The sequence below is a fragment of the Thermobia domestica genome, chromosome 18, assembly GCF_964235325.1.
Source record: "Thermobia domestica chromosome 18, izTheDome1.hap1.1, whole genome shotgun sequence".
Classification (NCBI taxonomy): domain Eukaryota; kingdom Metazoa; phylum Arthropoda; class Insecta; order Zygentoma; family Lepismatidae; genus Thermobia; species Thermobia domestica.
Genome location: NC_137471.1, coordinates 101,980,941 through 101,995,608, shown reverse-complemented (window position 1 = coordinate 101,995,608; position 14,668 = coordinate 101,980,941). Strand labels below are relative to the sequence as shown.

Sequence of the window (14,668 nt, the reverse complement as noted above, 5' to 3'; positions counted from 1 at the left end):
TTGGTCATATCCTCCATTTCAGACTACTAATCCAAACTGAACAAAAAAAAAAAAAAAACCGAAACGAAACGAAAAGAAAAAAAGAAAAGAGAAAGAAAGAGAAAATTGAAGAGTTCTATTTTACTGCTAAATTTCTATCAGAATTACCCTATATTAAAAGTTCAAACTGTATCGTAACGAAAAGTTACAAATGTTGGAAAGGAAAAGTTTGTGTTCCTCATAGATGTAGCATTTTCAAATTTCAACGTGAAAAAAAACTCATTGAATTATAGGATGGGAACAAATTTTGTGTCGAACTACTATGAATAAAATTTTGTTTTCAAATAACCAAAGAGTTACCATTTTCTAGTCTTTTCCGAAGATTTATCTGTTCCGAACATCAAGCATTGATTTAATCTCTTCCGGATATAACGCAATTTACACAGATAGATTGAACACGCTAAGAGCTCAAACGGATCATCGTGCCAGTCGTATGATGTTGGTTAGGTTATACACCACCAGTGGGTCGAGGATTCAAATCCGTAGTGACCCGGTAACCCAGAGGATAAAAAAGAGATTTTACTTATTCCTTTGCGTTTAAACATTATTTCTGTCAGAGGTGACCAGGACTGGAGATGTTATGCCCCGAGCACTTGTCGAAGTTAACAGTTAATTAGATTCTCCAGACCAGGTATATCGGGCTCTTGCTCCGTTTTAACTTTCGAACATGAAGTGCATGTGTGAGAGAGACGGAGAGAAGGGTAGAAGTGAAAGATGCAAAGACAGGATAAGGAAACGTCAAGACAGAGAGAGAGCGGGACAAATATAAACATGAAACATGCTTATCATTACAGTGTATAATATAGAACACGCACACTGTTTATTTGACTTATCGCCAGTGATGCCTTGTAAGTTCTCCATCAGAAGATAAATCTGTGCAGCCATCATTTTTTGCGAAAAAATCACACTACCTGATGGGGAATCGAACCTAGATTATCCATTTGGAAGTCTGGCACGTTAACACTACACCACCGATTGCTTTAGCCAAACTTTCATTAACAAATGGTGTAGTGTTTCTTTCTGAGAACGATAACACGAAAAGTGTGTACTGCAGATCAATGATGTCTTTGGAATGTCCTGGTAATTCCCTTGCCCTTTCCCACCCGGCATTCGTAAATCGTCTCTATCATGATACAGGTGTTTGCTTCCACATTCTTATGTATTGCTTGTCCAGTATGATAAGTCGATTCTTCACAATCACTTTGTATAAAATTTAACTTTGGCGTGTTCAGGATTTGAACCTACGTTCGAGAGCTGTATTATTTATAAGGCCACTACGTTACCCCTACACTATCATGCCATCTGAAATTACAAGCCAAATGTTACTTACTTTAGCCCTGATCTTTGGAACGAACCAGCTTCTCCTCTAACGTTATTTGCACGAAAGTGCACAACGAAATTGAAGGGTACGGGGAAAAAACAAGGAATGTCCATGTATGTACTTTTTCGGGTGCTTTGTCCTATCTGCTGGTGACTCTTGATACTATTTGACTGTATATGTCATGCACGCGTAAATGTAGAAATGTCAATGTAAAAAGGGGCAATGATTTAACTAAGCCAATTCTTTTTACGCGGTTTTCAATATTAAAACGCCGTTTTCTCGAAAATGTAGTTTTGTGACATTCCTTCTTTTTTCCCCTTACCCTTCAATTGATTTATTCGACGGCCTAGAGTGAAATTAGTGTCCACTGATAAAGGAAAAACATACAATCGTGGAAAAATAGAGAAATAAAACATATTTTGCAGTAATTTCGTCATGCAAGTTAAAAGTACGCCAATAATAATAATAATAATAATAATAATAATAATAATAATAATAATCTATATTATAATATTAAAAGTAACTATGTTTGCGACTACTAATCTTTTGAACCACCCGACCGATCTCGATCAAATTTTCAATATTGATAAGGTTCGGGCCTGGGAAGCGTTTTTATCATTTCATTTTAACGGTAAAACTTAGGGTTAGGAGGAGAGCTGATATATAAAAATGAAGAAAACGTAATAACTCTTGAACCACCAGATCGATCTCTATCAAACTTTCAACATAGATAAGGTTCGGATCTGGGACGACTTTTATCATTTCAGTTTGACGGTGAGCTCCTCCGTGGCTAAGCGGTTAGCGTACGCGCCTTTGGCGTGGGAGACCCGGGTTCGATTCCCGGCGGGAGCTCATGTGGTTCGGATTCCACGTTAATCAGTAGGTCCACGTCTCATATAGCCTCGCTGCTGAAAGGGACGCTAAACTAAAATCAACTCAACTCAGTTTGACGGTGCAACGTAGGGGCCGGAGAGAGGGATATGTATGTAAAAAATAAAATGAAAGTGACTGACTTTGTGACTTCATCATTCTTGAACCACCCGACCAATCTCCATTTCAACATAGATGAAGTTCAGGTGTAAAATGGTATTTTTCTATTTACTTTAACGATACAACTTAGGGTTTGAGGAAAGGGAGGAGTTAAAAGAATAAATAAAACTTGATAAAGGATCAATCACGATCAATTTTTTAACAGGTGAGGTTCGAGCCTGAGATGATTTTTATCATTGCACTTTCACGGGAGAACTTGGGGAGGGGAATGCGATATATATAGATCATGATAGAGACGATTTACGAATGCTGGTTGGGAAAGGGCAAGGGAATTACCAGGACATTCCAAAGACATCATTGATCTGCAGTATACACTTTTCGTGTTATCGTTCTCAGAAACAATACACCATTTGTTAAAGAAACATGCTACATCTATGAGGAACATAAACTTTTCCTTTCCAACTTTTGTAACTTTTCATTACGATAAAGTTTGGGCTTTTAATATAGGGTATTTCTGATAGAAATTTAGCAGTAAAATAGAACCCTTCAATTTTCTTTTCTTTTCGTTTCGTTTTTTTTTCCTTTTTTTGTTCAGTTTGGATTAGTACTCTGAAATGGAGGATATGACCAACGCTATCTACTGGGTATATTAGAATGTATTTTGGAACATTACGTCCAATGAACACTATCAAATTTGCAATCGAACCACGCGGAAACAAAGCATGTGTGTTAACAACTTTTGACATTATCCCAGATGTGTCTCGGAGATCTACAGTTCTACTTAAAATTGAGTATGCTATCCATTATGAAAGTGACATAATGAATGTTTAAAGCATCCTCTCTATATATTCGAATAGTTCTGAAAAAATATCAAAAAACACACGTTATTTCTATATTACTGTTGGATTTTTGGAAACGGAACTTTATAGTGTTAGATTCTTTTCTTACCTTTGAATTCCAGTTTTATATGTTCTCCCTTTTCTTTTCTTCTTCTCTCCTCTTCTCTCTCATTGCCTCATTTATGAATCTGTGCAATAGACATCCATTGGCTTGAATTTTTCTTTGGGTGTGTTGCAGTTTTTCCCTACATGAAGCTATATATCTTGTTTCGTCTCAATTTGTTATTTCATTTTATCGAAACTAATACACGTGTAGTTTGAAATAAGAATTGCGCTCATGTTGTTAGCTAATTTTAGTATAGGAGAAGAAAGGAGGAGAGAGAGGGGGTCTCTTTACCTGACACGACTATGGGATAAGGCGTGTATTGGGTGGCCTATCTGCGCAGTGTTAGGTGTCGCAATTTTTTTGATGCGGAGTGTACATCATGACTCCTTTTCACGCATCCCGGCGGGATCTCAGGTGACTCGGATCCCACGTTAAGCTATAGGTCTACATCTTCCATAGCCTCGCTGCTGAAAATGGACGCTAAAATCAAAATAAAATATTTTACGCACAATTTTCGTACAAGCGAATAGTGGGATAGTGTTGTGAAAATGGTTTCGCATTCGTGGGACTACAGGTAAACCCAATAACGACCCATGAAGATACATTCAACTCTAAAAGTAGACCATTCAAGTTTATCAGCTGAAGTATCGCTTGGGATGCTTCATAGACTTGCCGACTAGTAGGCCAAGAGTCTTCTTTCGTCACAATGCTCAACATAAGACAAATTGTTCGAAGACACTTAGCGGGGACAAAATGCACAGTTGCGTACAAAATCAGATGTAATGAAGTGTTATTTTTAATTGGTAGAACTTGAAAAGTGTGATCCATCTGTAAAGGTGGCGAGAGACGTTGTTCAGTGTGTGAAATCTGTTTAGGACAATGTTTTCATCCTTACTGTGTTGTTAGAACGTATGGTTCAGCTTCTACTTGCCTTGCACGGAAAATATACAAGAAGTTTGTTAAATCTGAGAAGAAAACGAAAGCTTCTGCTAGTTGCCAGAAAAAATGGATACATTTAAACAAGATTACAAGAAGTTCTGTGATATATGTTCCTGTAAATGTCATGAAATTTCCATGTGCTCATGTGAATCGAGAAACAAAGTACCTAGGAAGGAGTGGCAAGAACAGAGAGCAACACCAGTAGGCAGAATAGAGGGAATTGTCTATGAGAAGACTTTACCTGCCTACAATCTTCTCACATATCACAAACGAGTACTTCTAATGAATTCCAAACATCACCTTCTAATGGCGATGAGTCAAATGTTGATGATTACTTTGCGAAACAACAGGAAATTAGAGAAAAAGAAGCAAGCTGCGCCATGTCCTTGGACCTCTCGTTATGCTGGCAGACCGATTTGGAACATCTCATCGTGCAACTGTTTTGATAGCAACAGCTACATTGCAATCGTTTGGGATAATTTGTTAAAAAAAATGCTGGCCGGATGATAGACCGCTCAAAAATTCGGCGAGAAAGGGAAAAGATACGACAAAAGGAAGTGCAAATGGCCAAAGGAAAGGTTCTTACAGGCTTGTACTTTGATGGTCTTAAAGATCAAACTCCACGCAGGAAAGAAACTGGAGGTCGCTGCTTTTCAGGAAAAATATACTCTACTTGTAAAGATGGAGCTAAACACGTGTGGCTAATGATAACTTCAAGATACATACTACAAAAGGAGTGGCAATTGGTTCAAGATATAATTCAAAATAATTGTTATTTCGCACACCCGGGGAATATAATGCTCTCTATAGTTGACAATGAAAGAGACATGGAGAAACATAATCAACTCAAGGGGAAAGGCTAGGAACGAGAAGAGTCGAGATAATGACGGTAGTAACAGTACGAAGATTAAACAGGGAAGGCCAGCTAAAGTAGACAATGAGTCACATGTAAAAAAAAAAAAAAAAGTACCAAAGCTCAATTTCAAATGCAAACGATTACACATACCTTATTAATGGGGAATCAGTTGAAGTGACGCATCCCCCACCGCTGTCTTATTTTCCAACGAAGAACTTGAAATATACAGTAATAACCATGAACATCCAGGCATAAAACGAGCTTTGAAATATTCCTGTCACATCCAAAGTTCAGAACTTGTAACAGAAGCTAACGCAGAAGTTTGTGGCAGAGATGGTTTTATCAGACGTAAACTTAAATCCCAATCTGTACACCAAAAAGTAGAAACAAAGGCAAACAATGTCCTGCAAAGAACCAAAGATCTAATTTTGAACATACGTGTATGGATGGTAGGGTGGGCATGGGAGGGACCCAACCTGCATCCATATTATATATATATATATATATATATATATATATATATATATATATATTGTATTAAGTAGATTGTTATTTTGATCAAATTGGCTATTGTGTGAATCCAAATGCGCCTAAATCATGCAGAAAATATTTCTTAAATTTTATATATTACTTAAGTTAACAAATGTAGGTAATACTTTTGTTTATTTACCGTAGAAATACAAAAGAATGGTCTGTACGGCGGGTTTGCATACCCTATAAACACACGAAATCTTTTTTGCCGATTCGCCACCCGAAGATATTCCATTTCAGCAACGAAATTTTTACAATATTTTATCAACATCAATTGTCAATTTTCCCGCACTATTGCGTTTTCGATATATAAAAAACTGATTTTTCGCTCCGCCCTAACTGACATGAACGCAGATATGGTTGCTAAAATCATAACTGACGAACTTCATGTCTTTTCCAGCAAAGGAACTGGATTGAGAAACTAGGGACCGGGCCAGAGTATTGCATTTCTTGATAAACTTACTATTAACCCTTTGGGGATCTTATGGTACATTTTGTACCATACGCGTTTTTCATGGTACATTGCGTTATTTCTCTTCTATTTGAGCTTTTTCGTCCGTTTTTTTTTTTTTGTTTTTGTTTTTGTTTTTCAAGTCCAGAGACACTGTAGAAGATATTACGTATGGTTTCAGACCGTTCTGTGTCCAGACATGGGAGGTGATGACGTCATAATCTTAAAATGTATTTTTTCCCTTTTTAAGCCTATGTTCATTATTTTTTGGCGGGCTTATTTTTGAACGTAGAAGATTTAAGTTTTGCACAAATATTCAGTCCACCGAGTAGTATTTACCAGATTTTTTGTTCCGATGTCAGTGCTAAAACAGGGGGGGGGGGACCAGAGGGGCAAAGGGGTAAAAAAAAAAGGATATTTTTACCCCAAAAATCCCGTTTGTCGTCATTTTCCCGCCTCACATACATGATAGGACCACGTGAGTCATACCGTCTGAAAGGCCGTTTCATTCTGAAGAGAATGACTGTTGAATTGTTATTCTAGGGTAATTAGGGATGTCTCAGGAATTTTTTGAAAAATATACTTCTATATAGGGAAAAATGGGGCATTGTCGGTATATATATATTTTGGCGGGCTTATTTTTGAACGTAGAAGATTGAAATTTTGCACAAACATTCAGTTCACTGAGTAGTATTTACCAGATTTTTTGTTCCGATGTCAGTGTTAAAACAGGGAGGGAACCAGAGGGGCAAAGGGTTAAAAAAAGGGATATTTTTACCCCAAAAATCCCGTTTTTCGTCATTTTCCCGCCTCACATACACGATAGGACCAAGTGAGTCATACCGTCTGAAAGGCCGTTCCATTCTGAAGAGAACGACGGTCGAATTATTATTCTAGGGTAATTAGGGCCGTCTCAGTGAATTTTTATCAAAATATACTTCTGTATAGGGTAAAAGTGGGGCATGGTAGGGAAATCTTTTCTGGTGGGCCTATTTTTTCACGTAGAAGATTGAAATTTTGCACAAACATTCAGTCCACCGAGTAGTATTTACCAGAATTTTTTTCCGATTTCTGCGTAAAAACAGAGGGGTCCAGAGGGGCAAAAGTTGAAAAAAGAGAAATTTTGCCCCAAAAATCCCTTTTTTCAGGAATTTCCCGCCTTAGATACATGATGGAGACATGTGAATGGTACCGCCTGAAAGACAGTTCTATTCTGAAGAGAATGATTGGCGGATTATAGTCCTAGGGTAATTAGGGATGTCTCAGGAATTTTTTCACCTGAGATCATAGCGTTTTATGGTGATTTGGGGCATTGTGGGAATTTTTGATAAAAATTCTCCCGCCCTTACTATTCACGATAGAAACTTGAAATTTGGCACACACATTCAGTATACCAAGTACTATTTATCAGATTTTTTTTAGATGGCTACGATCACACAGGGGGGTCCAGGGGGGCCAAAGTTCGAGAAAAAAATTTCCCCCCAAAATTTTCACTTTGACATTTTTTCCTCGCTTCTGGTATATGGTATGAGCATGCAAGTGATACCATTTGAAAGCCAGCTCTATTCTGAAGAGAATGAGGTATGAACCATGATCCTAGGATAAATAGTGACGATGCAGTAGCTGCTTGAGTGAAAGTCTCAAAAATAGCCCAAAAAGCCAAGAGCTCCTAAGGGTTAATGTATATTATGCTGTCAAACAAACACTGACACGTGAAATCAAAATTTCGTACGCAAATGTTGAAATAGAAAAAAAAAATCTTCAGGTTCGAAGTAACGTGCTTGGGCTGGAAAAACTACAGGTTGGGTCGAAAGTACACTTTTATAATTGAAATGACTTAAGGAAAGATGACGATAACTTTGAATGTGAGTAATTGGGTTGTATGTGCTATTTGGCATCATGGCGGCCATCTTGAAATCCACCATTTCAAATTCAGGTCCAATATTTGAAATGGGATGGGGGGAATGCAACACATGATTTTAAGCTAGAATTTCACCAGAAACACGAATCTAAAGTTACTCATCTAACTTTAATCAGTAATGGAATTCTGTGAAGTAATAATTGCGTATTCATCATGGAATAGGTTTTGATTGGTCTTTTCAGGTGATGTAACATGGTTCTCACCCGTCAAGAAAGGATTGAAATTCTTCCCATCAGTGGGGAACACATTGCCAGAGTTCCGAATGGCTGATGATTTCAATGCACGTCATCCAGAGATGGACAAAATTGCATATACCACGGTGTGACGTATTTCGCAGAAATCTAAAGTTTTTGGATCTGTTCAGAGCCCACGCAGTGGGCAAACAACACAGCGGACGCCCGAGGACTGCAACGGATGAGGCAACAGCAACGACAGTTGTTGCATCCTTGGTGAAAATCCCGAAACGCAGTATCAGATGTTTAGGTGTAGCTTCAAGTGTAAGTCAGAGATTGATACTCCGTGTGTTGCACACAAACAATTGGCATACATACAAACTCCAACAGCAGCAATACTTACCCGAGGATGGCCCAGATAAGAAAATGTAATTTGCAGAATGGGATGGGACGGGAGAATAACGAGGATTCCCCCATCTTCTAAACAAGAGATGAAGCTCTGCTCTATGTGAATGGTGAGGTCAGTAAACAGAACCACCGTTATTGATCAGATACAAACCCAGCATGGACAGATACCTCGAAGGTAACTGCTGCGGAAAAGGTAATGATATGGTGTGGGATATGAATAAACTCTGCAGACACACCGACAAAACTGTCGGCCACAAAATATCAAATTTCACCAGATTTCTATAAAGTAAGGCGTGATTCTCATGGGTTTAATCAGAGTTGCCAGGTGATCTTTTTCTAAATTGTTCACACGTATTTTCTTCCTTGCAAGAATGAGCGCCCACCGTTTATCACTTCAACGTCACTTTAAGAGGGTCGTCATCTGGGAAGGGCAGAGGGGTAAATGTCTCATGAGTTTGAGAAACATTAAAAAAAAAAAAAACATCTTCCCCCTCTTCACTCCATTTGTTCTAACACCTTATCTAAACTCTCTACCACCTAGGACGAAGTTTTGGATCTCTTGTAATCGCTATCACCACATAGATCACTTGGACCCGACAACATTGGTTCTTTTTCTCAACAAAACTGCTTCAGTTATTGCGGTTCCTCTATCCATCTTATTCAATAGATGCTTCAAGAAAGGTTATTATCCCACAAGGTGGAAACTAGCTCACGTGAGCAAAATATATAAATCTCTGAATTAAAGATGTATCCTCTTACAGGCCGGTCTCTTCTTTCTGTAATATCAATTATCTGAAGAAAAAAATCGAAGACAGGCTACTTATATTCACCTCACCTTACATTCACACTTCTCAGCACGGCTATCTACCTAATGGCTCAAGACTTACAAACTTAAGTACTTTTCTTTCCTGTGCAGCTAAATGTATGAGTAACAATACTCAATTAGATGTTTTCTACTTTGATCTCTCCAAGGCCTTTGATTCTGTGAGTCAGATTCATCTTCTTCATAAGCTTTTCAAAAGGTTTAATGTACATGGCAAATTTCTCTCTTTAATCAACAGCTATTTAAAGAGCCGTAAACAGTTATTCTTTCAGAAGGCGACTTCTAACCCCCAAACCCGTGATCTCCGCGGGGTATATTTAGACCCCTGCTATTTGTCCTGTATATGGATGACCTCTACTCGCACTTACCAGTTAATCCTTGTGGCCTTCTGCTTTTTGTTGACAATTGTAAGTTATATAGAGAAATACCGTTTCTCCGTGACGCGAATGCTCTACAGGAAGACATAAATCACCTTACATACTGGTGTAAAGTGTGGCACTTGAAACTTAACAATAAGGAATATGACAGTATTACAATTACTCTGGAAAAGTCTCCTCTTCCCTCCAAGTATCATATTAACGATTCCCCTACAACACATTCTGCTAATCATGATGGTCTTGGTGTCATCTTTGATTCGAAACTCATGTTTTCTGACCACATCTCCTCAACAGTTGCGAAATCAATGCGTATGTTGGAGCTTCTTTACCGATTCGCTGCACTATGCACTGTGGCATCATTAGCAACGTTCTATAAAACAGTATTATAAAGTCCTGTTTGAGCAATTTGTTTGTAGCCTAGTTAAGAAGATATTTCAACAATATTAAGAATGGAGCCGTAGCAACATAGTATTATCTAAAAGTATATTGGGGCCCCATGAATGCCGAATTACGACTGACTTATAAAAAAAAAAAAACTGCTGGGGCCTTCTGCTAGTCGTTTGACAAGTTATTGCAATACCATAAAGAAACAGAACAGGTTCCATCCTGGGGCGCCATCACCACGCGTATACTTTGTGAGGTTCCTACATCTTACATGGGAAGAGAAGATGGGCCCTCCAAGTGAGGCTCCTGCCTAGTGATGGGCAGTGGGAATATTCCCGGTGGGAAGGAATTTAAAAATGGGAATATTCCCGAGTTTTTTCCCTGGCCTATAAATTCCCGGGAAGGAATTTATTTCCATTTCTTTACTTTATCTTCCAAATTATAAGAACAATATGACTAATTACTTTATTTTAATATATTATGATTTACTTCTAGGTTTTAAAGAATTTGGAGGTTAAAAAATTTAAAATTATTTGGCGGTACATTATATAATTAATAATATGATTTTTTAAGTTCCATTTCCATTTGCACTAAAAAGTAAGGTAATTGTTTAGTATTGGGGGCCAAAACTAGCAAAAAGTAGGATGATTTACAAAAAAATAGTGAGTTGATAGTGATGTTCAAGTAGTCAAGAAAGTATCGAACACATTTGTTTAGGGCAGTAGAGGATTTATACAAAACGGAAAGGTGAGTGGAAGCGATTTATGTGAGAAAAGAAAGTGAATTGTTGGTAACGAAGATAAAAAACAACGTTCCATGGGGGGCTCTAACCCGCCTTCATTCGCTAATGCTCGCTGTGCAATGCTGTCTGAATTTAATGTTGATAATGTAATTCAACGTATGAAACCATAAAACAACCGCATGGAAATAGAATATCGCAAAAAAGTAGGGGCATAAGCTGGCTCCCAATGCTAAAGAACAGCCAAAATTAGCAAAGTACTAATTTACAAATGAAGAAAATTAACCATTTTGTAAAATAATTTGGAATTATGTGTAATTAGAGATGAAGTGCTCTTAATAAACCCTGAACCACCATTAGTAATAGAGGTCGGTCTGTCTCCTCTCTCTGACTCGAGTTTCTGAAGAAGTACTCGGACTTCTTTTACATGTGAATTAACGTATGGAATTTCGAGAAATAGGTAGAATGAGAGGTCGTGTATGGCAATGTTACGTGCTAAAATATAAAAATAAGTAAGTATCTTACAAATTTTGTGAACATAAATATGTATGCACAAATGTTGCTAAATTGGTGAGACATGTATCTTCTAGCATTTACCCAATGTAATTGGTTTATAACATTTATAAATTTAATGTGTTTATAATATCAGTAATGGAGTCAAGTTGAGTAAATCCACTTACCTATAACTTTAAACTGTTACTATATAATTTAGTATATACTTTTTCACACATATTTAATTAATAGAACATATTGTAAATATATATATTAATACATTTATGCGTATTCTATAAAAATAATCAAGTGTTAATAAAGTAATATAGTACCGTTCAGAATGTACATTTTAAAGAATCCTCTGAGGACAACAGTAATAATATACTGTGATATAATAATTAATTCATCTTTGAAATCATAATATACTAATAGAATGCAATTTTCTTTCTGATTGTACATAAATTCCCGGATAAATTCAAATTTTGGGAATCTTCCCGAAAAATATCTTCCTGGGAATTTACCCATCACTACTCCTGCCGGGACCCTATATCTTCTAGTCCGACACTGGGAACAGTTGTTATTTCATGAAAAGTTAATTCAGCTTCATTAACCCTAGGAACACCAGGGGGAGGGGCTCTGAGGCTCATACCCATTAGTTTTTAATGTAAGCCAAACTACCTTGGTGTTCATAGGGTAAAGAATTATTTTTCAGTAGAAGTATACTATTATTCGTACCAGAGTCGAATATTTATAAAAGTCAAAGTTCATCTTATTATGTATGGTAATTGTCAGATCCGGCAACACTGATTTCCTTCCTTCTCTGCACGTACTCACTCATTCCCGAACATAACATTTTCTTCTACACAAAGATCAACGTGACTGTTAGTCACTGTTGGCGACCGACAGAATTGCAGGCGGCTATGGATGCATATAATATTCAAAATTAGCGAATTCTGCTGGTGTTAAAGTGTTGGCGGTGACGGGCTATGTGAATAGCCCCGGGGCAACGTCTATAACAGATAAGCTTCAATAATGGTGGCAATCACATAAACAAATATGTTAACCCTCTACTAGTGCGGATGTCTTTAGAAATATACAATATTCAAATTCTTGTAAACATTCAATTTACATATTACTTTTATTTTAGTTTGTATTGTTTCCGTGTACTAAGTTCATAAAAGAACCGTTTCCGCACAATGTGTCATAAATATTTTGACTGGGATACGATAATGAAAATGGCAATGGACCTTATTTTGGAATGGTAAGAATTTAACTCCCTAGAACTAGAAAAAATAAATTAAAAGTGTCATTTGAAGTGCGGAGTTCTGTAAGTTCCCAACAACGTGCGCGCATTATTTTAATTTAAATAACTTGATCTGTTGACTATGTATTCAGCATAATGGCGAATTTCAACGCTCACTCCGTCAAATATACCATTTCTATGTTTAATTTCTACATGAAAGTGAGAATACTACCTATTTTATGTGAAACCATATATATATTAGCGCTACATACCTTCAGTCTTATGCATAATTCAGTGGAAAAGCGGTGCACACACACTGCCACAAGTAGTATTCACTTGTGCAAAATGTTAATTGAAAGACGAAGATGAAAAATCGACTGTACATTTCAAAATTAAGTATATGGTACAGTTTTAGATCACCACTTCTCAACATAGGGTCGCTTCTTAACACCATGGAGTAAAAACTTTCCCCTTGCAGACCTTCACCGTATGAAATATGAAGATAACTCAAAAAGGCTAGGCGATATTGTGAAGAAAGAAAAAAAGGAATTTTCAACTCATCTGTCAAACATTCATCTTTAGTTTTCGGAAATCCACGGTATTTTATTACCTCTTCTCTTCCCATTTTTGCACATATTTGCATACAGAAGGTATAACATACAGCAACTGATTTAATAAATCATACGAACTTTATTCAACTTTAATACAAATTCGCATTACATAAATACTGGCCTACATTGCAAAACGAAAAGAACGTGTACGCATAAATTACGCAGTTTAATAGGAACACTGCAATTAGTGACATATCTATTTGGAAACGAAGTGGTGAAAATAACATCGTACCAGGAGAAATATTATTTCCTGAGAAATGTTTGCATATCAAGCGAAGTCTTCACTATAAACTTACAATATAATTTCTTCATTCTGGCCTTTCATTTTATGAATCTGCTCATGTTCCCTCAGGGTATCATGTCTTGAGAACCTTTTATAGCAAATCTGACACTCAAAGCTTTTTGCTAAACCACACTCATACCTAAGATGTCGATTCAATGTATATCTAAACTTGTAGCTACGACCACACCTTGGACAGTAATGTATTCCACTCACATCAGCAGATGGAAGAACACTAGTATAAGACGGACGGTATGATGAGCAAGTCCACTGCTGATTTTCAGTTTCCAAATCCTCACTGCCTGCAAAAGGGCAAGGACGTCTTTATTATCCCTGGAAACAATTACTGAAATTCTATAAAAACAGGAACCGTTACAAACCTGATTATTATTACGTTCAATAACTATTACTTTCCTTCATAAATTAGAAATCATGTCAGTTTTACCGACAGCAGATACAGTAATTCAAGCAGAAAAGGAATTTTTAATACTTCTATTCTTCATACTGTATACAACACATTTCAGACTACCAACTTGTCTCTATAATTATACAAGATAATTTTTCTCAATATAACAGTTGCTATAAAGTACTGGTAAAATAAATTTTATCGCAGTAATACAGAAGTTTGCTTTCTTCTTGGCAAACTTTTAAATGTTCTATTGAATTATTTAATTTGGCAAAATATCAGTGCGTGTATACAAATATTGCTTTAAAAAAGCATATGGAATGTAACACACCAGCTTTACAATATATAGGATTTGGATTTTTGGGCTTCCGGCATATGGCCATTTAGCCCGTCACGATTGAGGGATGACGTCCCTCGGCGAGCACATTATCGGGGAAAGGGAAGGAAGAAAGGATTGGGGACGGAGGAAAGCGGCCTGGGACCTATAAGTTAGGTACCACCCCGGTATTTACCTGGTGTAAATGAGGAAAACCCAGGAACACCTCATTCAGGATGGCTGGCCTGAAAAAGCTTTTTACACTTTTTCGACCGAGTGCCCCCACCGGGAACCTGTCCAATTGTTTTACAAAGAAGGGGTTGCTGACCCAGCTCAATCATCCTCCATGTACAACGATATTGACAATGGAATCTGGTTAAATCCAGTGTGTTCCATGTGTGATCCCGATGTTGCGATGTTTGT

General features: G+C 37.2%; 1 protein-coding gene across 29 annotated transcripts in view; it reads right to left on the bottom strand.

The window, feature by feature from the left end:
• The window catches only part of LOC145674949 (uncharacterized), a 768,948-nt gene that overhangs the window by 511,647 nt on the left and 242,633 nt on the right, over positions 1-14,668 (bottom strand). The window contains exon 5 of one of the 29 annotated variants that reach the window (XM_081745246.1): positions 13,300-13,825. The exons of the other annotated variants lie outside the window; for them this stretch is intronic. Within the exon in view, the coding sequence (XP_081601372.1) occupies positions 13,536-13,825 (290 nt within the window). The 3' untranslated portion in view covers positions 13,300-13,535. Of the gene's footprint in view, positions 1-13,299; positions 13,826-14,668 lie in introns of those variants that run through there. 29 annotated transcript variants of the gene reach the window in all.